This window comes from Diabrotica undecimpunctata, chromosome 1, assembly GCF_040954645.1.
Source record: "Diabrotica undecimpunctata isolate CICGRU chromosome 1, icDiaUnde3, whole genome shotgun sequence".
Taxonomy (NCBI): Eukaryota; Metazoa; Arthropoda; class Insecta; order Coleoptera; family Chrysomelidae; genus Diabrotica; species Diabrotica undecimpunctata.
Window position 1 is genome coordinate 33,137,666 of NC_092803.1, and position 21,121 is coordinate 33,158,786.

The 21,121-nt window shown below is 33.4% G+C and overlaps 1 protein-coding gene across 1 annotated transcript; it reads left to right on the top strand.

Annotated features, from left to right (window-relative positions):
• Window positions 1-11,013: 11,013 nt before the first annotated feature.
• On the top strand, window positions 11,014-12,072 carry LOC140437174 (uncharacterized). Its single transcript, XM_072526560.1, has one exon. It carries the CDS (start codon window positions 11,014-11,016, stop codon window positions 12,070-12,072), a length of 1,059 nt encoding a protein of 352 aa, XP_072382661.1.
• Window positions 12,073-21,121: the final 9,049 nt, after the last annotated feature.

Here is a 21,121-nt window from a genome sequence, read left to right on the forward strand (position 1 = left end):
GAGACGGGGTTACCTTTTTTTGAAACACCCTGTATAACAATTTAAACAGAAATTAAATAAAATAATAATTTATAATTAATATCTTACAAAATTAAAAAACTTTCATTTTATTAATTGACAATTGGACAATAATTGAATGAATTACGCTTATAAATGCAGCGTATATATTTTCCATAGTACTATAAGATTGTAAACCTAAGACAAATTTTAGAAAAAACACTGAAATATGGCATAGATTTAACAAAACGAATTCAGGGGGAACTGTCTGTACCTTTTTAAAGAAATAACGGACTGCGTCAGGGAGACCATGTCTCCTGTATACTGTTTAATTTGGTTTTGGAAAAAGTAATACGTATGTCACAAATCACAACCATTAGTTCAATATATAGTCCGTCTAGAAAGTATCCAGCAAAAAGAAAGCAGAACTATAATTTTACGGTATTTATTTATATCACTTGAAATATAAAATTCCAACAAATAATTGATCTCATTTACTTATACAACCTCCATTTAAATCTAAACACTTAACTAAACGTCCAAGTACACTTCTTGAAACGGTAATGGTGTTCCAGGCTTGTAAAACTGACCGAATCAAACATTCTTTATCTCGTGGTGCTGCTCGTTTCACTTCAATCTTCACCAGTCGCCATATGTTTTCAATGGGGCTAAGATCTGGAAATTATTATTATTCATTATTTTATTATATTATTCATTATTTTAGTGGGAAATTTGGAAATTTAAACGGTAACATTTGCTATTGATAGGACTTTTAGATAATTTGCACCAAGCTGGAAAAAACTTTTATAAATATAAAGACATTATTAAAATTATCTTCTCGAAAGCGTTGGCAAAATTCTATTTGTGTCATTGTAGGAATTTTTTTTGGAATTCTTGCACTAAAGCATTTACATTGTTTCCGCAAAACTTACCGCGGTCTACCTGAAACTGGTCTATGTCTCATATCTATGCCATTTTTATCATGTTTATTGTTTTAAACACAGCACTTTTTCCGAGTTTAGTCAATTGCATTAATTTTTTAACGGTTCGGACATCTTTTCTATACAAAATATTCCACCACTTTTCTCTTTTCTACTTGTGACATTATTTCACAAATCTTAAGTCTTTTTACAAACAACAATATTTGACAGATGGTGTTGTCATGCGATTTTGTCCATAACCTACTATCGGCACAACCTACTTGATGCATTACTTTTGTCTTGTCTTAAAATGAATAAATCAGTGAAAATCATGCTGATGATACAGCGGAAAGCGTTGTACAAGAGGTGTATTTAGCATTAAAAAAGTCAGTTGCAAAAACAAGTTTTATATTAAACACCAACAACACGAAGTATATGAAAATAAGCACGCAACCACAAATCCTACGATTACTTGTTATAGAATACGACGTCATCGAAACAGTGAACAAATTTGTATACCTGGGAGCGCTCCTTAACACTGAAAATTATACTACCGCAGAGATGAACCGCAGAATTTTGACGCCAACAGATGCTATTTTGAGCTGAATCGCCCCCTTAAATCTACAATCATATCGAGAAATACAAAAATAAAACTGCACAAAACAATCATACGCCAAGTCCTAACATATGGGTCAGAGACCTTGATTTTAATAAAAAGTAATGAAAACATGTTAGGATGTTTCGAAAGAAACATACTAAGGCGAATCTATGAAGCAGTGAATGATAATGGAGTATGGAGAAGACGATACAACTTCGAACTTTATAGAATATACCAGGAACCAGATATCGTAAAACATATTAAGATGACGTCTGAGGTAGATAGGGCATTTAATGCGGATGGAACAAGATAGACTAATTAACAGACCCATTGGTCAGAGAAGAAGAGGAAGACCCAAAACAAGGTTCCTTGATAACATCGATGAAGGCATGAGAACTGTGGGAATACGTGCTTGGCGGAGGAAGGCGATGGATAGGGACGACTGGAGAGAAACTCTTAAGGAGGCTAGGACCCACGCATGGTTGTAAAGCCAAAATAATGATGATGATGGCGTTTAGTTCCTTTGTATTCTGAATAAGAGAGAAGGACATCGAAATGAGGAAGGAGGATAACATACGAAGAGTAGAAAGAAGAAGAAAATAAAGTCAAAACTCGATTCTTCTTCTTCACGTGCCACATTAGAATTATCCGACGTTGGCGATCACCATTGCGAAGGCTTCTCGCTTTTCTGCAATATGAAATAATTGTCCTACATTTGATATCTGTGTCCATTCACGAATGTTTTTTACCCAAGAAACTTGTTTTCTTCCTACACCTCTACGGCCCTCTATTTGCCTTTAAGGATCAGTTGTAATATTTTATATCGACTTCCCCTTACTATATGTCCCAGATAAGACATTTTCCGATGTTTAACAGTCTTGAGCAGTTCTCTATCTTTGTTGACGCTTCTTGGTACTTCCTCAGTAGTTTTCCTTGTTGTCTAAGGTATCTTTAGCATTCATCTATGAACCCACATTTGTAATGATTCAATTTTGTTCATGATCGATACTTTTAGCGTCCACACTTCTGCACTATACAAAAGTACGGACCACACATAGCACTTAACTATTCTTTGTCTTAGTTCTAAACTGAGATGATTATTGCAAAGAAATGACTTCATTTTCATAAAAGTAGTTTTAGTCATTGCTATTCTACGTTTCATTTCTATGTCTGGATCTATTTGGTCCGTTATCACAGTTCCCAAATACGTCATTTTGTGAACTTTCTTAACTTGGATTCCGTTTAATTGAAGCACCCACATCGGGATGTGGGTCACGACTAAACACTAAAAATTTGGTTTTGTTTGAGTTTATTTTAAATGTCCTCTCCTACCTCGTGAATACGATCAAGCAGAATTTGGAGACCTTCAATATTATCTGACAGAATTACTTTTGATGGTTTACCGTTGATTTTTATTCTATATGGTTGTCTCTCAAGTGCCTTTTTAAATAACTGGTCCGAGTAAACATTGAATAATGTTGGCGACAAAATGCAACCTTGTCTGACTCTTCGTATGAACAGTCAGAGCTGTCATAACTTCCGTCATAACCTGCCAAGATTGTCATTTCAATCAGTTACTTTAATAAAGTCTACGAGGACTTTATTAGTCCTGAGACATACCGTCTCAGGACTTGCAAATTAATGTAGAGTCATATGTCGCCATGTTACCAATCCAACGGTAACTTTACCATCTTAATTGTAAATTAGACATAATGTAAACTAAATTTCATTTAGTAATTCTTAAAGGGTTTTTACCCCCATATTTAGTGGCTACGTCCATGTATTAACTAGTAAGTATTAACCACATTTTACATTAACCTTAGTCAAAACTTATTATTATATTATTTCATGTTCTTTTTAATTAAGTGGTTAAATACTTTTTTAGGAAACTGATGATGGAATACTTATTCCGAAAACGTTTTGTCAATTTAACATAGCCCAACTGGGTTTTTTATATACCTTTTTATAAAGGATTTTATTTAAATTTTTTTTTTATATCTGTTTTTCTTAAAGCTGAATTTGTTATTGTCGGTCGTTTAAATTTTTCTGAAGCTTTCCGTATAGAGTGGTATTCATGTGACACTTCTTTGGTGATGTTGTATTGCTTTTCATTCTGTTGTTTTTAAATAGTCTACTACTTTCTCTACATCTTGGTTTTATTTTATCCTAATATCTAGTGTAATCTTTGTAATTACAGAACTTTGGATAATATTTCAGTTTGTTTCGTTAGTTATAAGATTGGGTGGTGGTGTTCTTCATATAATGTATGTGCTTTGTGTATATGTGTCTATAGTTATTATTATTGTGCTGTGGTCTGATGTTAAATCAGAGTTTGACTCTATTGCACTATAGATGTCAGCTATCCCTTTTGTTACAGCAAAATCTACCAAATCTGGGGGTATTTTTTTGGGGTCCGTAGATCAGTATATGGGTTCTTCAGTAGATAAATATTTTAAGTTATTTTGGTTGAATCCTATTCAATAATGCTCCGCCTTTAAGGGTGAATTATCTGGAACCCAATGTGGGGTGTGTGGCACTTCAGTCTCCTGCTACTACGAATTTGGATCCAAGAGGTTGTATGAAATCATGATACTCTTTACTTGAAATGGGATGTCTAGGTGGGTTTTAAACTGATGCTATATTGAGAGAGGTATTTGTTTAAATTTTAATGACTGCTGCTTAGATTTTTATCGTAATTATAAGGTTTTACTGCATAGCGTTTAATTTTTGATTTGCTTCTCTGACTGGATTATTTCCATACTGCACATTATAGTAATATATTATGGTTTGAAATGCAATAGTTTAACTTGGTTAAAAACATGCTATTTTGGTTTAAGAGTTGAGAGAACATATTTTTTAATGAGTTTAGGAAATTTGATAGTTTATTTGTAATCACATAATGTATTGAAATAAAATAGCAAACATGTGATCAAAAAAAATTAAGTGAACTCGAAAACGATATAATCATAGATAAATAATATGGATATAATGTTATTTACAAAACGAGTGATATACATACATAACAAAAAAATAACTTTATAGAAACATAGACGTAAAATTTATTATAAAAACAACGAGTTGTATCTAATATACCTATATATATATATATATATATATATATATATATATATATATATATATATATATATATATATATATATATATATATATATGTTATTAAGAAGGAAAAAAAATATATTTATACAAGTTGTAATGTTATAAACGAAAATGTTTGTTATTTTTTATTAATAATTATTTTACTTTAATTTCTCTTGATTTTATATACTTAGTTATTCATTTAACTCTTCAATCAACTAAATATTCTATTTAATATTTATTTTTCATTTTCAATCTTTATTTATTTTAGTTATTTGCTGTATTTGACTCCAGTCTGTTCTATGTTACAAACAAGGAACATACAAATTGGTATGCCTCACTTGTATATTCAAAAGATAGTATAATATCTGTCATTTGGCAACCTTGACATCTGTCATGTTAGTCTTCACTTCTAAATCATTTAGATGATATATATGTGGCAATATATTTTTTTCATCTTTAATCTCATTTATGTAATAAATCTTTTTCTTATATTTCTAGTTCATCATTTTTTTTATATCTGTGTTTTTATAATTTGACTTTTTAAACATACATAAGCTCCTCCGTACATGTTTCTTTTAAAGATATAATTCGTCTCATATGCAGTTATTATATTTAATATAATTTAACTAATTCATCTAAAAATACTTATATTCATTTTAAAACAATGACGGTATTAGATTTTTCTTTCGATACAGGGCAGCGGCAAGCCGCTTATACGTATTTCGAACTCTTTAGGTCTCCTCAGAGCGGTATAGCTACTGCTCTAAATCAAAACAAAATCTATCCCGTCCTAAACCAATAGTGATCAAAATAACTATTTACGGACGTAACTACCCCATCTAAAAACAAAAAGAGAAATCAAATGATTTCTATCTGGCGAAACCGAATTTAAATTTTTATCTCTCTGACTTCTAAAACTTGCAAAGCAAACAGCTTGATAAATTACTCGGCAAGGGAATCTAAAAATTGCGTTTTATTTATCTTCATTTATTTATCTTCATGTTATTCTTGCCAATTTGATATTTATTTAATTTTTAAAGGCAAGAAAACATTTTAAAGTATACGAAGTTGCCAACAAAAGGTTATTTTTTCTAGATTTTTGCCTTATTTTTGTCCATCTTTTTGGGTAAAGAATTCCACAGCTAATGGTCGACCATGCAATAATAACTGCAGCTGCTATTCAAAACTTAAGTTTAACTAAGTTAAAATTTTGACCAAACTTTCACGCTTGCTTTAATTAAAGTGGTTATACTTATTTTAGGATAGCACTGATGATGGAATAGTGATTTCGAAGACGTTCTCTCATGTAGCCCGATAAGATTTTTATTATTATACCTTTTATAAAGAAAGTTTTTAAATAAAATTTTTGTGATTCATTGTATACGACCAACTACAGGAATTTAGTTTCCTTGTGAATTTTATTAAAAATAAACCGTAACATTTAAAACTAAAATCTGTTGATTGGTATTTGGCGCAAATAAACTAAAAACGCCGAATTTATTACTGCCAAACGAAGTACATTAGTAGAGAGTAATAATATTTTTGTTAACCTCCTTTATCAAATTCTGTCCACAAAATCAAAGTTTCCAATTTTTTTACCAAACAACCCATAAATATTTAAACTATTGGTAAATCAACATTTGGGTAAAATTTTGTTTCAGCCATAACTGAATTTCATATAGATTTTGTAATAACTGGACCAACAATAACCTATTCATAATTAACTGCAACCCTTCGATGTAGAACAAAAGTCGTTGATTACAATACACATTCCATGACAATTACATAATATAGCAACAAATACGTCACAATTCAGAGCGACCGTTTAAAAATATCGAATAAAGGTATGAAATGTTGTACCATTATTAGAGAGTCCAATTAGCGAGGCTGTTATACGATTTTCCACCCTTCTGCTGATTGTGCGACAAAACAGGAACCCCGCATCCACCCGTCCTTTACACAACCCTAAAGGCCCTTTACGCGAGCTCTGTTAACCTTTTAACGATCTTATAAAATGAAAAGGGCCTCGACGAGCTTTGTACATCTGCGAAATACATTTTTCTTATTCCATGAAATTCCCAAAGGGTGCTGTAAGTCATTTATGACAGACGTATAATTTTAATGATTTGGTTTTCAATAACATTCGCTAAAACTTTCTGCTTTACTTGACATTATTACCCTAACACGCCTTGTTTAATAACCGAGAGAAGTAATTTGAAATTATACTGCCTGCCTGTTGAAACACTATCATATATACTTATGGTTAATAAACCAGTTTTTAATGAGAGTAGTAAAATATATAGATTACCTAATAATAAATCAATTCCGAGGGATTCCGGTGACTGAACGTGTGAAGGTCGTTCTGTATGTCGAGAATCGTTATTTAAGTTTTTAAAGTGAATATTTGGATTGTAAATTTACTAAATTTTGGACATATAAACATAAAAGTGTAGTGTATTGGAAACTGCTGTTAACTCTTGCCTACGAGTAAGCGTAAATGTAATATTTAATATCTGACTATAATTGTTGCATTGAACTGTTTATTTTGTTTATCTTTGAACTTTTTTGTGCTCATTAGTGAAACACTAATATATTTCAAATCGCCTTTCGCTTTTAGCCAATTTTATAGGCAACCAGTAATACGAAATGGTGTGTTGTTGTTATCTAGATACTGGCCAATAATTACAACCACTATGGATAATCCTAAACCTGTTGCTTTTGACTACAAGGGCAACCAAATTGAACAAACTACTTCAAACGTAACTAAATCAATAATGTTAACGAATGACGGAGAAAACAATACACCTACAACTTCATACGTTGCTGCAGCCAAAACAAGACCTAAACCTATTTTTCCAAAAAAAGAACAAGCTATTATCATACATTCTCATCCCAATCTTGTGTTATTGCACTACGTTAAAGCAGTTGGAAACATCGTTAATCCCAAAAATGTTTGTTTTGCATCGAAAATATCAAACAACCGAGTGTGTATCTACTTTAAGAACCGAACTTGTAGACCAGCTTATATTAGAGCATTCCACTGTAACTGTAAATTCCGTTGAGCTGAGTATAAGAAGACTAATTTCTCCAGCTAAGAGAATATTAATATCAAATGTCTGTCCATCCATACCTAACGAGGTCATAGAACAGGCACTCAAAGATTTCGGACTTCAAATGGTGTCGCCTATATCATTATTAAAGGCAGGTATCCCAGGAGATGAGTACTCGCATATTATGAGTTTCAGACGTCAAGTCTACGTTATTCCAGCTACTGAGAACTACGAGCTTCAAACGTCACTTTTAATATAGTATGAGAATATTGCATATAGAATATTCTTGTCTACAGATCGTATGGAATGTTTCCTTTGTAAACAGCCTGGACATACAGCAAACAAATGTCCTAACATAAATACACAAACAACCTCATTGCCACAATCAAATAATTTATCATCAACATTGTCAACAACTACAATAGTTGATACAAATTCTGAGAATATTCAAGCAACTACATTATTACCAGCACCAGGTGTCAAACGACTGCATTCATCAACTAATGACACAAATTCTCTTGAAGACCAGACATCCGACGTTGATGGAATGCCTCCTCCTGAGCACCCCTCCAGCACTGATAAACCAAAATTAGTTAAGAAGAAACCTAGGATGCAGTCCACAAATGAAGCTATTCTATCAGACAACACAAAGACAATTATACAAAATCTCTGTAACACAAATCCGAATGACTATTCGTTAACAGCTGATCAGATTATTGCATTCCTCGAGAACTCATTTGGCAACGGCAACCCAGTAATCGAAGCTCTGCAAATTACTACAGATATACAGGTCCTGTTGGACGATATGTATAAGATATATCCTTCTTTAACAGAAAGATCTGTTAAGGGTAGAGTTACTAGAACAACGAAAAAATTAAAGAAATATTTAACCACAGACAATAGCAATGCTGAAGTATCACAATCATCAACTGACGACGATTATCTCTCTGATACATCACAAAAGTCCCAAAAATCTACCTTTTAATTACTTATTTACTTTTCAAATTAATTCAATGGAATTGTGACGGATTCTATCCGAGATACGAAAGAATCCAACAATTGATCGCAGAAACAGAAGCAGATTTTATATGTTTACAAGAGACAAACTTTAAAGATACCAAAATTGGACAACTTAAAAATTACGAAGGTTACCATTGTCTACAAAAGGACTTCCTGAGAGCCAGTGGCGGCACCTCAATTTTTTTTTTCCAGAGATCTGTTTTCTACACATCACATACTCACTACTGGCATTGAAGCAGTCGCAGTCTCCATCTGGTGCCCCAGCAAAATTACAGTATGCAGCATTTACATACCACCTAATTACAAACTTTCAGAAGAGGAACTGTATGATTTAATCCATCAACTCTCCACTCCTTATCTTCTTGTGGGTGATTTCAATGCACATAATATTATGTGGGGCTCTGATAAAACATTTGGAAGGGGAAAAGTCATTGAAAATGTATTAAATTGTTCTAGCACTTGCCTTTTAAATACCGGATCAAGCACATACTGCAATATATCTTCTGGCACATTTTCAGCAATTGATTTGAGCTTTTCTGACCCAAAGTCATCATCTCTATTAAACTGGCATGTCCTCGACAGTCTCTTTGATAGCAATCACTTTCCAATTCTGATTTCAAATAGCGAGAATAAATCTAGCAATTATAATGTACCCAAATGGCGAATCGCCAATGCAGATTGGATTGGCTTCTGCTCGTATCTCGAAAAAAAACTTCCACTTCTGTCTCTTAAACAGATATCGAAGAACTCGAAATAACGAAGATTTTGTGAAATTTAAAAAACTAAAGGCCAGAGCAAAATACGTGATAAAAAAAAACAAGAAAATTTCATGGAGAGAATATACTTCATCACTAAAAACCAACACTCCTTCTGCCAAAGTATGGACGAAAATACGACAAATGCAGGGCCGTAAGACAAGTTTTGGTATTCAAAAAATAAGCTATGAAAACATCGTTATCAATGACACACAACGCATTGCCAATTTACTAGCTGATACGTTTGAACAAAAATCCAAAAAACAATACTCACCTAACATATCATCAGGCACATTAACCGAAAAGGCCTCCACAACAAAAACTGTACAAGAAATCGATCCTATTAACACACCATTTACCTTAGAGGAACTAATGACGGCACTCGATTTGTGTAAAAACACAGCCTCTGGTCCAGATGACATTCCTTTCATATTCTTAAAGAAATTATCGACTCCTTGCATCATTGTTTTATTAAAATTTTACAACGGTATTTGGAACAGTCATAATTTTTCTAAGCTGTGGCGAGAATCATATATTATACCAATTAAAAAAGTTCATAACCAAACACAAAGCTTATCTAATTCATATAGGCCAATATCACTGACGTGCACCATGTGCAAATTAATGGAGAAAATGGTAAACAAAAGATTGGTCTGGTTTTTGGAAAAAAATAGAATTATTTCACCGGCACAATCCGGTTTTAGATCTCATCGCTCTACATCAGATAATTTGGTAATTTTACAGTCACATATTTCCGACTCTATGGCCTGTAAACAAGATTTATTAGCAGCCTTTTTTGATGTAGAAGGAGCCTTTGACACTGTCCAAAAATCTATAATACTCCAAAATCTTCAACAATGTGGACTTGGTGGAAACATATACTACTTTGTGCAGAATTTTTTAGATGATAGAACTTTTAAAGTTATTTTAAACGGAAAGCGGTCATCTACTCTTATCCAACATAATGGAGTACCACAAGGTTCTGTTATAAGCACAACTCTGTTTAGTTTGGCATTTAATGATGTAGGCAAAAGTATTCATCTTCCAGTCAAACACGCATTATACGCTGATGACCTTGTACTCTTTTGCAGAGGAAAGAATACCGCAACAACCTGTCGACTAATGCAAACAGCCATTGATAATATAGAAAGGTGGTCGAGGCATATTGGGCTTTGCTTCTCTTCTCAAAAAACTAAAATCATGAGATTTAGCAGAAAAACGACAAAAGATAATCCAATTTTGACATACAACGGAGTATTACTAGATGTTATTGATCATCATAAAGTCTTAGGACTGACGTTCGACTCCAGACTTACTTGGAATACACACATACAGGAAACAAAAGGCAATTGCTTAAAAAATATTAATATTCTAAAAAGTTTAGCACATTTTTATTGGGGAGCCGACGAAGAGGTATTGCTTACAGTTTACAGATCCATTATTCGCTCAAAAATAGACTATGGTAGTTTTGTCTATATGTCTGCCTCCAAGTCACATCTGAAAGCTCTTGACTCCGTACACAATACATGTCTTAGAATCTGCTTAGGTGCCTTCAGATCTAGCCAGCTCAAAGTATGTACTGTGAAGCTAACGAACCACCACTCTGGTTAAGGAGACAACATCTTCTTTTGTCATATGCAGCTAGCTTATCAGCCAATCCACAAAATCCAGTCTATCAAATAATTATACAACCAAATAATCTCATTATTCATTCTCAGACCACTAGAGCTGCACAACCCCTCTCTTGCATACTAAATTCTATTCTCGATGGTTTTGATCTTTCTGCAACTTCACCCTTTCATATCTCTACACATCCTCCGTGGCATAAGCAACTTCCGAATGTCAATACTTCCCTTTGCTCTTTCAATAAACATGATACTCCTAAAGCTATAATTAAACAATTGTTCCTAGACATACTTAATCGAAATCAGTTTCGTAAAGTTCTTTATACAGATGCCTCTAAAAATGATGTAGGTGTGGGCAGTGCTGTTGTTTCCTCTTTCAGCACTACAAAACTAATCAAACTTCCTGCCGTTTGTAGTGTATACACTGCAGAACTATATTGTATCGTCGAGGCTTTTCGTATGTTGGAACCAACTGACCGCAATGTAGCGATTTGCACAGACTCCTTATCATCAATACAAGTAATCAAAAACATGTTCTCAGATCATCCTCTGGTAAATTTAATACATGACATATATAATAAACTTACGGATCATGGAGTAATTGTCACTATTGTCTGGGTACCTTCACATGTAGGAGTTGCAGGAAATGAGGCTGCAGATGTAGCCGCAAAAGGAGCTTCTACTTTGGATATACCTATATCAAATATCCAGTTGCATAATGATATTAAGAAAATGTTTAAAAAGCGTATATATGACAAATGGCAAGCTAATTGGAACACAACTCAGAGTCACTTACGCCATATACAACCAGTTATACCTTCCTTAGAGCTACCACCTATGCCCAGAAGACACAAGGTTATTCTAAGAAGATTAAGACTTGGACACACTCGTCTTACACATGGCTTTCTAATGGCGTCTACCGATCCACCTTCATGCGGCCATTGCAGCAGTCTCTTAACAGTCAGACATTTTCTTATAGAATGTCCGCATTTTTCTGCTAAAAGATAACAACACCAGTTGGGAGATAATATTTAAGAAATGTTAAGTGAAACTCAGAAATTTGTAAACCTGTTTAAATATTTAAAAGACATTGAAGTGCTTAGTAAACTCTAAAGTTTAATAATTATGTGTAACGGTTAAATTTGTAAAAAATAAGTACTGTATATTGTCAAATGTAAAATTGTATATACTTTATATTGTATTATACTGTCATCGTGTCAATGACCTCGTAGTCGAGACACGTTAATTAAAATAAAAAAAAAAAAATCAATTCCATATCTACCTGAACATAAAATAAATAAACAAATACGGAAATATTATAATTTGAATATGAGTACACGTTAAAGGAGTGAGGTTGTTGTATTTTTTTATTCGATTGTAAAACTCTTTAAGAGTATCCAGTTAAAATTTCAGAGTGATTAACCTTTTAATGGCGGCTTTATGAAATATTTGGGATAAACAGATGATGCGTGCATTTCCAAAACGTTGTAAATGCCAAAAACAAAATTTTACAGGAGACGGAAAAAACACATTTTATGCAAAAAGAAACATGTAGCGTACAGTAAAATAATATTATTCAACTATTATGAAGTTAATAAAATGTTACCAGATGTTTGCAAAAATGTATTATTAATTTACTGTCTTGGAAAACATGTTTAAAATCTTGTGCATTTCCAAAATGTTGTATATGGCATGATATGTTCAAGTCAAAAGGTTGTAGCAGCTGTGCAAATAATAAGTCAAACTTCAAAATATTCATGTTTTTAATTGAACATACAAATTAGACAAAAACAAGTTATTACAATAACATGCAAGACAAGTTGATTAAAATTCAAGTCATTCTCCTATGTTAATTACTGGGTTTTCTTGGTTTTGGTTACCTGGAGTTTGTGCTAGAATTTCTTGAAAGTATTTACAAGCTTCTGGCAACAGATAAGGCATCATATTCACGATATCTGCCTTTTTCTTTTAGGAAGACCAAATCGTGTATGGTTTACAGGCAAAACAATGTCCTTGAAATCATCAATAGTGACTTCATGTTTCAGAATGTTAACCCCCTCACTCCATTCACTTACGTCACCATATCCTTTAGCTACTTGTACTGTGCCAAACTTTGATTTTGTTAGGCGTAGCCGTGTAGCAGACGATATACCAAGCTTCTTTGTGTTCAGAAAAGCCTGGACTACTGTTTTGAAGTCATAGAACTCCTCCAAAAACATGCACATGTAGGGATTTTTGTGGGCTGCACTTGTTACAACTGCTGCAATGTCCTTAACTGTGTATGCCTTGCATACTTTCTTCAGCTTTTCGATGAGAGCGAAATCTCGATCGCAACTTAAAAAAGTGTGTCCTTTTACTGGGAAGTTGTGGACAACTTCAGAAAAATAATTGTTGCCTATAAGAACAAGATACATTGCTAACATAAACTGGTTCTTATTTTGCCCCCTGCAATTGTCTGACCAGCAAATAACCAGTAAACCAGTTTTTTCTTCCACGTAGATTGGCCATAGTGAGATATTTATATAAGCAAAAGAAAATTTCTTGTGATCCCCTTCCACTAGTTTTTTGTCCACAAACACATACAACCAACCCCAGTTACACTGTCGTGAATGCCAAAGTTACAGCAGGCAACTTGTTGGAAGTAATACATGTCAGAATTGGTCAGTTGCGGAATATACATCGGTTGCTGTAGGTCAAACGTTACAACATAAGCATGTGAATTTTAAGAAATATTTTCATCGCTACTCATTAAAGTTAAAGCGGCTTCCGCTTTCCGATGATGAAGTTCTCGTTGAATTTTTGCTCAAACATCTCCAGATTTAATTTGCACCAAAAAGGAGTCACAAGTTGAGCAAGTGTCAACTTTGAAAGCCTGAAAGCTCAGGTTAAACTTGGATAAAAAAATTTCGTGATACCACTGTCTGAAAATAGGGAGCTTTTCTACGTGGTTGGTAGCATACTTAGTCAAAAATGATTTGTATATTCTTCTGACATTAAGGTCTGGAGATAAAAACAGTTTGTTAGGAGTTTTTTTCCTACAATAATGGCTCTCATACGTCGGAAAGCTCTTTATGTGATCTATTATTTTGTCATTTCATTGAAAATTCAGAACTTGTTGCCTTGAACCTCCTCTCTTATCTGAGGCTGTCATGTCGCCATTGAGAATTTTTTCTCCTATTAACTGTACTCTTCTTTTTGTCACATTTACTTACAAAGTCTTACAAAAAGTAGTTAGACGAACTCGTACCTCAGATCCTCCAGTAAGTAGTAAGAAATAGGAAACTGAGTGCTGTCTTCTACTTTTACTTGGGTGGTTATATTTACCATATCTCCTTCTTTGTATCAGTTGTGTGTGAATAAGTCTAAGTAAGAACTGCTGCTGTTTGTCGTAGTCACCCAGTTTATAGAACTCTTCAAAAAGTTGTTTCCGATACTGCACACATACTGCTTTGCACGAAAATGCACATTTGCATGTTGCCTGAAACAAAGAAAAAAAAACAAAGTTAACATACAAAATTGTAAGTTAATACATAAACAATATTGCACGTTACACAACAACTAGGAGCCATTACATGTGTTAGAGATATCAGAACTCATAAAGTAACAGCGCAATGTACAGTAGACAGGCGCTTAAAATATTAAAAAAAACTTACCTCAGATGGTGGTATTTTCTTTGGAGTAGTTTTCCCACTTTTTGTTGATGTATACTCATTTCCAGAATTTTTTGACTTTTTCCATTTATTCTTCATCCAGTTTTCGGGGTAACGTTTTCTTTTGCGAGGTTTAGGTGTTATTTCGACCTGATTAGAACTCATTGTACTATTAGAACTATACGTTACAGATTAAAACTTTCACAACTAGAGCATAAACTATAACCTCAAACGCATGAACTGAACACCAGACTCACAATGGGGCTGTGGCCGCAGGTAGTTGCATATTAGCGCTTACAACGTTATGACTTGCACAACAACTTCTGATTGATTTTTTCACCGCTTGGGGCAGGAGTGGTCGAACAATCTTATTCACCAGTATAAAGCATGGCATTTACAACGTGAATCCGCAATAAAACGCATGTTGCCCAAAATAGCATTTACAACGTTTTGGAAATGAACGCTTCAGGTTATAGAGATAGTGCAAGCACTCCTGACCACGGTGCAGTAGACGAAATTTGGTTTAGTCCCCACTTCCATGCCAAACGCATTGTACTATGCACTGTATAATTTCATTTACAATAGAACCTTTCTGCCTTTACGTAAATTTGACTCCGCCTTCGCGCAGCTCCATGGTCAGGAGTGTTTGAACTATCTTTACCTATGTAAAAGGTCTTTTGATTTTGAAATATGTTAATAGATTTGAAGTAAAAAAAATATTGCTGCTGTATTTCATCTTCACCATATTGTTCCCATTTTTGGAACGTTGGCATGTATGGTATTATGTATTTTCTAAGAATAAAGTACTTAACTGTTTGAAAAAAGTAAAAAAAGGTAAAAGTACTAATGTACTAACCAACTAATGGTTCTAACACCACACTCGAAAAATTCTTCTTAATAAACTGAGCTTGAAACTCGTAAAAATAATAAGGAAAATGACCTTACGATTAAATATGTGAACAGCTGTCCTAAGATAATGAAATTTCGTTCATAATTCTTCTGCCCCACAATTTACGGATTGGCTTCTTATGTATACGGATATAAAACTCTCTTATGTCCAAATTTAATGAATTTATAAGTACTGTTTAATTTTTAGCTCCTTAAATTATTCTCCTAACAGAAACGTGGCTTAATTTTTGTATTCCCGATGATATTGTAAATATTGATAATTTTACTATTTTTCGTAGAGATAGAGGTAGTCGTCGAGGAGAGGAGTATCCACCTATTTAGCAAATTAAATTACCAATACTTTTTCTATCAGTAATACAGCAATAGACGTACCCGGTATAGAAATCATCCACTTACTTATTATTAATAACTCTTTCATATTTAATATAGTTTGCATATACCGACCTTCGGATATAGTACTTACTCAGGACAATATGCTTATTGACAAACTTGAGGAATTATCATCCCTTGAAAATCTCTTTTTTGTTGGAGATTTCAATTTTCCAGAGATAAGCTGGCCCATTATTTTAAAAAATTGATACTATCAATTCTCAAAATTTGTTTAAAAACTTTTTCATATACCCAAATTTATTACAACTGATAACTAAACCTACAAGGTGTAAAGCCAAAAATAATCCTTTAATTTAGGCTTATTTTTTAGAAATGACGATCAATTAATTTCTACACTTGAAGTGTCCTCTCCTGTGAGTCTTTCTGCATCTTCTTCTTCTTAAGGTGCCTTCTTTATTACTGAAGGTTGGCTATAGCTACAGAAAATTACTTTCTATCTTGAGCTGTTCTTAGTATCGAATGTGTGTCCATGCCTGTCCAGTCTCTTACATTCTTCAACCAGGAGCATTTTCTTCTTCCTGGACCTCTTCTTCCTTTCACTTTAGGAAGTATTTTTCTCCTTTGTAAATATGTCCTAGATGAGTTCTCTCTCAGTACCCATTCTTCTTAGCACCTCGTTGTTGGTCACGTGCTCTGTCCAAGGGATCTTCAGCATCCTTCGAAAACCCCACATCTTAAAGGCTTCTATAAGCCTCACACTTGTAATTCCGAGAGTCCATGTTTCCACTCCGTATAGCAATATGGAATAAATAAACGTTTTTACAAATTGGTATCGGATATCCAACGATATTGCATAAACCAATAAAAATATTAAATTAATTTTTAGTCTTATCTTAAATGATATAATTTTCAGGAACTATAAATATAATTTCCTAATGCAAAACTCACATCACCAACATAAATGTACTTAATTTTGTAGTAAAAATAACTTTATTTCTATGCCAGTTTAAAAGCAAAAGAGTAATAAAAATGATTTTTATGATGATATTCATAAAAGAGAATCGAAGTAAAATTTAAATATTGAGTTTATTATTCCTAAAACGATGTTGCTGTAAAAACGAGAAAAATCATAAAGTCTTGCAGACTATTAACAAGCTTATCCAAATATATTAAGGTTTTTACGAATTAAGTTTATAAAGTGCTTTTTTAAGAGTAAATTAAAGTAAGTAGGATCAGTATTATTAGTATATAGAAACTTAACTATATAGGTCTGTAAAAGGCCGCGTTTTATCTGCCTTACCTGACATTTTTATTAGAAATATAACATAATGCTATATACCTACATTGCAATATCACTTAAGAATAAATCTAACGTTTTTTAGGAGAGCGAAAAAGCTGACTTTTTCCCTGGTGGCATACATTCTAAATAGTTTTATTGCATATTCATTTATAACATACTGGCTTTTTATTGTTTGTAATAATAAAATTCCTAAAGATAAGCTTACTTATATAAGAATTGCTGTAATATGATTTTAAATGTAATGTATCAACGAACATCACCCAAAAGCTCTGTGTTGTTTTAACGTTGGTTTTATGGGTGACATACATCGATATTAACACTGAATATTATGTTACAGATACCTAACAAAAATTATTAACATTAAAAACTAGTAAAAGTAAAAAATAGTTTTATTCAGATGACCCAATAAATTTAAAATAAATTGATTTTTATTCTTTCTTTTTTTGTTTTAACTTGGTTTGATTTTGATTTTTCTTCCTATTCTCTTATAAATGTTTATTTTTCTTACTCGTACTTTTTTGTCTGACACTTCTTGTTTAGGTGTGGTAAATGGTCATAATTACTATGAAAATTCAGTGGAATTAGACATTTTAGTTCTTGTAAATGTTTCCATTTTGCCAATGGAATTGGAATCGGATTTTAACGTAGAGCTAGGGATTCCTCGTCAATCGGCACTTCAACTATTCTTCCAGGTAATGTTTGGTATATATCTTCGTAGTTTAATTTATATTCAATACTATTGATGCTATATTGTAGACACACAATGTTTGTGACGACCGGATCACCTAATTTTTTATTTGGGAGGATGGAATTATAATACTACAATTTGGTAGCGGTATAATCTTTAAAAAGCTATGTGTGACACATTTTACGTCATATGGAAATGGTAATAATCTGACATCCCATAAAGCAGTCATATAATCAGCATGTACATAAATATCTTTGTTTTTCAAATGCCGCTCAATACAGTCGTGGACAGAATCTATGTGACAGAATAAAGAATGCTATGACCATCAAACCATCAGCCTAATAGGCTACACTGTTAGAAGATATTCTTAAAAATTATACATCAAAAGATTTTTAGAAAACTGGTTACTGGTTCAGTTATTAGTTACACTCACTTTGACTTCAGAAACGCAATGAGTACAATAGAGGCCTTGTTTGCCTTCTATTTCCTTGATTGCAGCAAGGAATTTGACAAAGTCATACATAATCCTTACCTAAAGCTACTTCAAGAGAAAGTTCAGAAAGCACTAAAGAAAACATTAAGTAAAATAATTAAAGGCAATGGAGAATCTATAAAAACATCAGATACGCCGATGATACATTAATAATTGCAGAGTCGGTTAAAAATTGCAGGTTTTGGCAAATAATATTGTAGATAGTAGCAAAGTGACCGTATTTACTTTAAACATCAAAAAGATGAAATGCATGACAATAGTAAAGACACAACAAAAAGAGACGTTATTTATTAGGGACGAACTCGAAAAAAAAAATGGGACAGATATACATACCTGGGAAATAAAATAACTGCAAACAATAATTATATATACGGGATCAAATTACGCTCACTGGAAAAGCACACTGAACATTCAATAATATAAGAAAAGTACTTTGCAGCAATGATCTAAGTCTGCAACTCAAAGTTCGAATACTGACGTGTTATGTATTATCTTTGTTATTGTATGGAATGGAGGCTTGGACGCTAAAAAAGGATATAAGTAACAGGATAGAAGCGTTTGAGATGTGGATTTATAGAAGAATTTTGAAAATAATCTGGATCAATAATGATATGAACAACGACTTTTTAAAAAGAATGTACAAGAAAAATGACATATTATATACAATTAAAATAAGAAAATTACAGTATATTGGTCATATCATGAGATATGAGAGATATGCGTTGCTGCAGATCATTATACAGCGAAAGATACTGGGCAGAAGAAGCATAGGCTGACGACGTATATTCTGGTTAAACAATTTAAGACAATCTTACCATTGTAACTCTGTTGAGCTGTTTAGAGCAGCTGTATCAAAGGTGAAGATATCTGAAATAATATTCAACATTTTTAGAAGAGACGGCGCTTAATTCTTTAATAGGCAAGATAGAAATAGCAAGTTTTAAGTTTCAGGAATTTTGGTTTTAGGGTAATTTGAGTGTGATAAAACGAATCTGAAGTCAGTTTGGTGATATTGTGTGTGTGTCTGTTTGGTCGCCACCTCAATAAATGGTAAACCGTCTGCTGACGGTCTTGTCGTTCAGAAGAAAAATTTATGAAAACACCATAATTAATTAGTTGTTCAAAAATAATATTTTTATTGAAAAAAATTACAAGTAAATAAACAAAAACGTATCAGACTTTGCTGTGATACTTTGTGAAGCAACTTTTACCTATCTTGTTACATAAATGAAGGTTGCACTTGGTGCAAAAGGAATGAGTGTCAACATACAGTTTGCACGACTATTTCGATCCCCATTCAGGCCAGTGATTTAATTCGTAGTATCTTACTTTATCCACCTGATGAACAGCTCGTCTACCGACCGCAGAACTACTAGATGTCTGTGGAACGGACGATGGTCTTCCGATTTTCAATCAAAATTGTTGCATCGTCATTTGTCTTTCATCTTCATCGGAGACATTTCGATTTTTCTCGACATTTACGCGTCGATAAATAACTAAGGGATTGGTAGTCACCATATCCAGTAGATGGTAGAACATTCTGGTGGCTATGTCTATTGTTTTGATAGGAAGTCCATTTCGACCCACACATAAATCCATGAGATTTGTATACGTACACTACACCTCCCATGTGAGAGTTGTATTTTCGAATGATCTGTGGACATCCAACCTCGATGTATTTGTTTGCTTTCTGATCATAACGGGCCACCTTAGCCGGTAGAGTAACTGATTGGGTTTTGAAGAAAGGTTTTACACCAACAACGAAGTCTAACATTTTCAGTGTCTTTTCACAAAACTGTGCTCAGATCGACGCCATAAGCTGATCCGCAATATTCGACAGAATAAACTCTTAGAGATTAGAGGTAATAAGTTGTAGAAGTTATCAAGTTGTAGAAGTAAATGGCATGATTCAGGAAGTCTGGAACTCTCTGCAATAACTTGATACCAACGTTTCCTGTAACACCTATGTCTGGGGTGTTAGGAAAAATGATGTTTCTGGTTTATGTTATTTAAGTAGCATCGGTCGAACTGAGTGAAGTACTACTGATATTCAGTGATAAATTTGCAGCCTGTAGAAATGTAGTGGTTGAATCTATGTTTTTCATGCATTCAGTTATGATCTCATCATCCTCGGGCGTTATTGCATCACTCTTGTAATCCAGATCGCTGTCTACGTTATTAACATCTTCATCCGTAAATGATTCCATAATGTCTATTACTTTTTCTTCACTTAGAGTAGAGATATTGAATCCTTTTCCTGTCGCCCATGCTCTACTACATCCTTCTACACCGCGTTTACGCTCTATTTTCTACACAAAAAAAAATAACAGTACGTTTAGTAGGTAAAATAAAGAACAAAAATACGCATAATAATAAAAAAAGAATAGAAAAATTTTGCACTCAAGCGACAAGACCGTCTGCAGACGGCCTTTACTAAATGCATGTTATTTTAAATCCACTGCTTATTTCCTCCACACACAGTCCTCCTCCTCAGTCCTAATCCCTTTTGGGATGTGGTGATACCATCAGGCCTTTACAGTTTTTGCACGATTATTCACGTAACCCTTAATTAATCAATATTTTTGTTTGATCTACCCAACGTCTTGGAGATCTTCTCCTAGGTCTCTTTCCTTTAAGTCTACCCTCGACTATCAGTTTTTTCATCGTGCCTGTTCTTCTAGTAATGT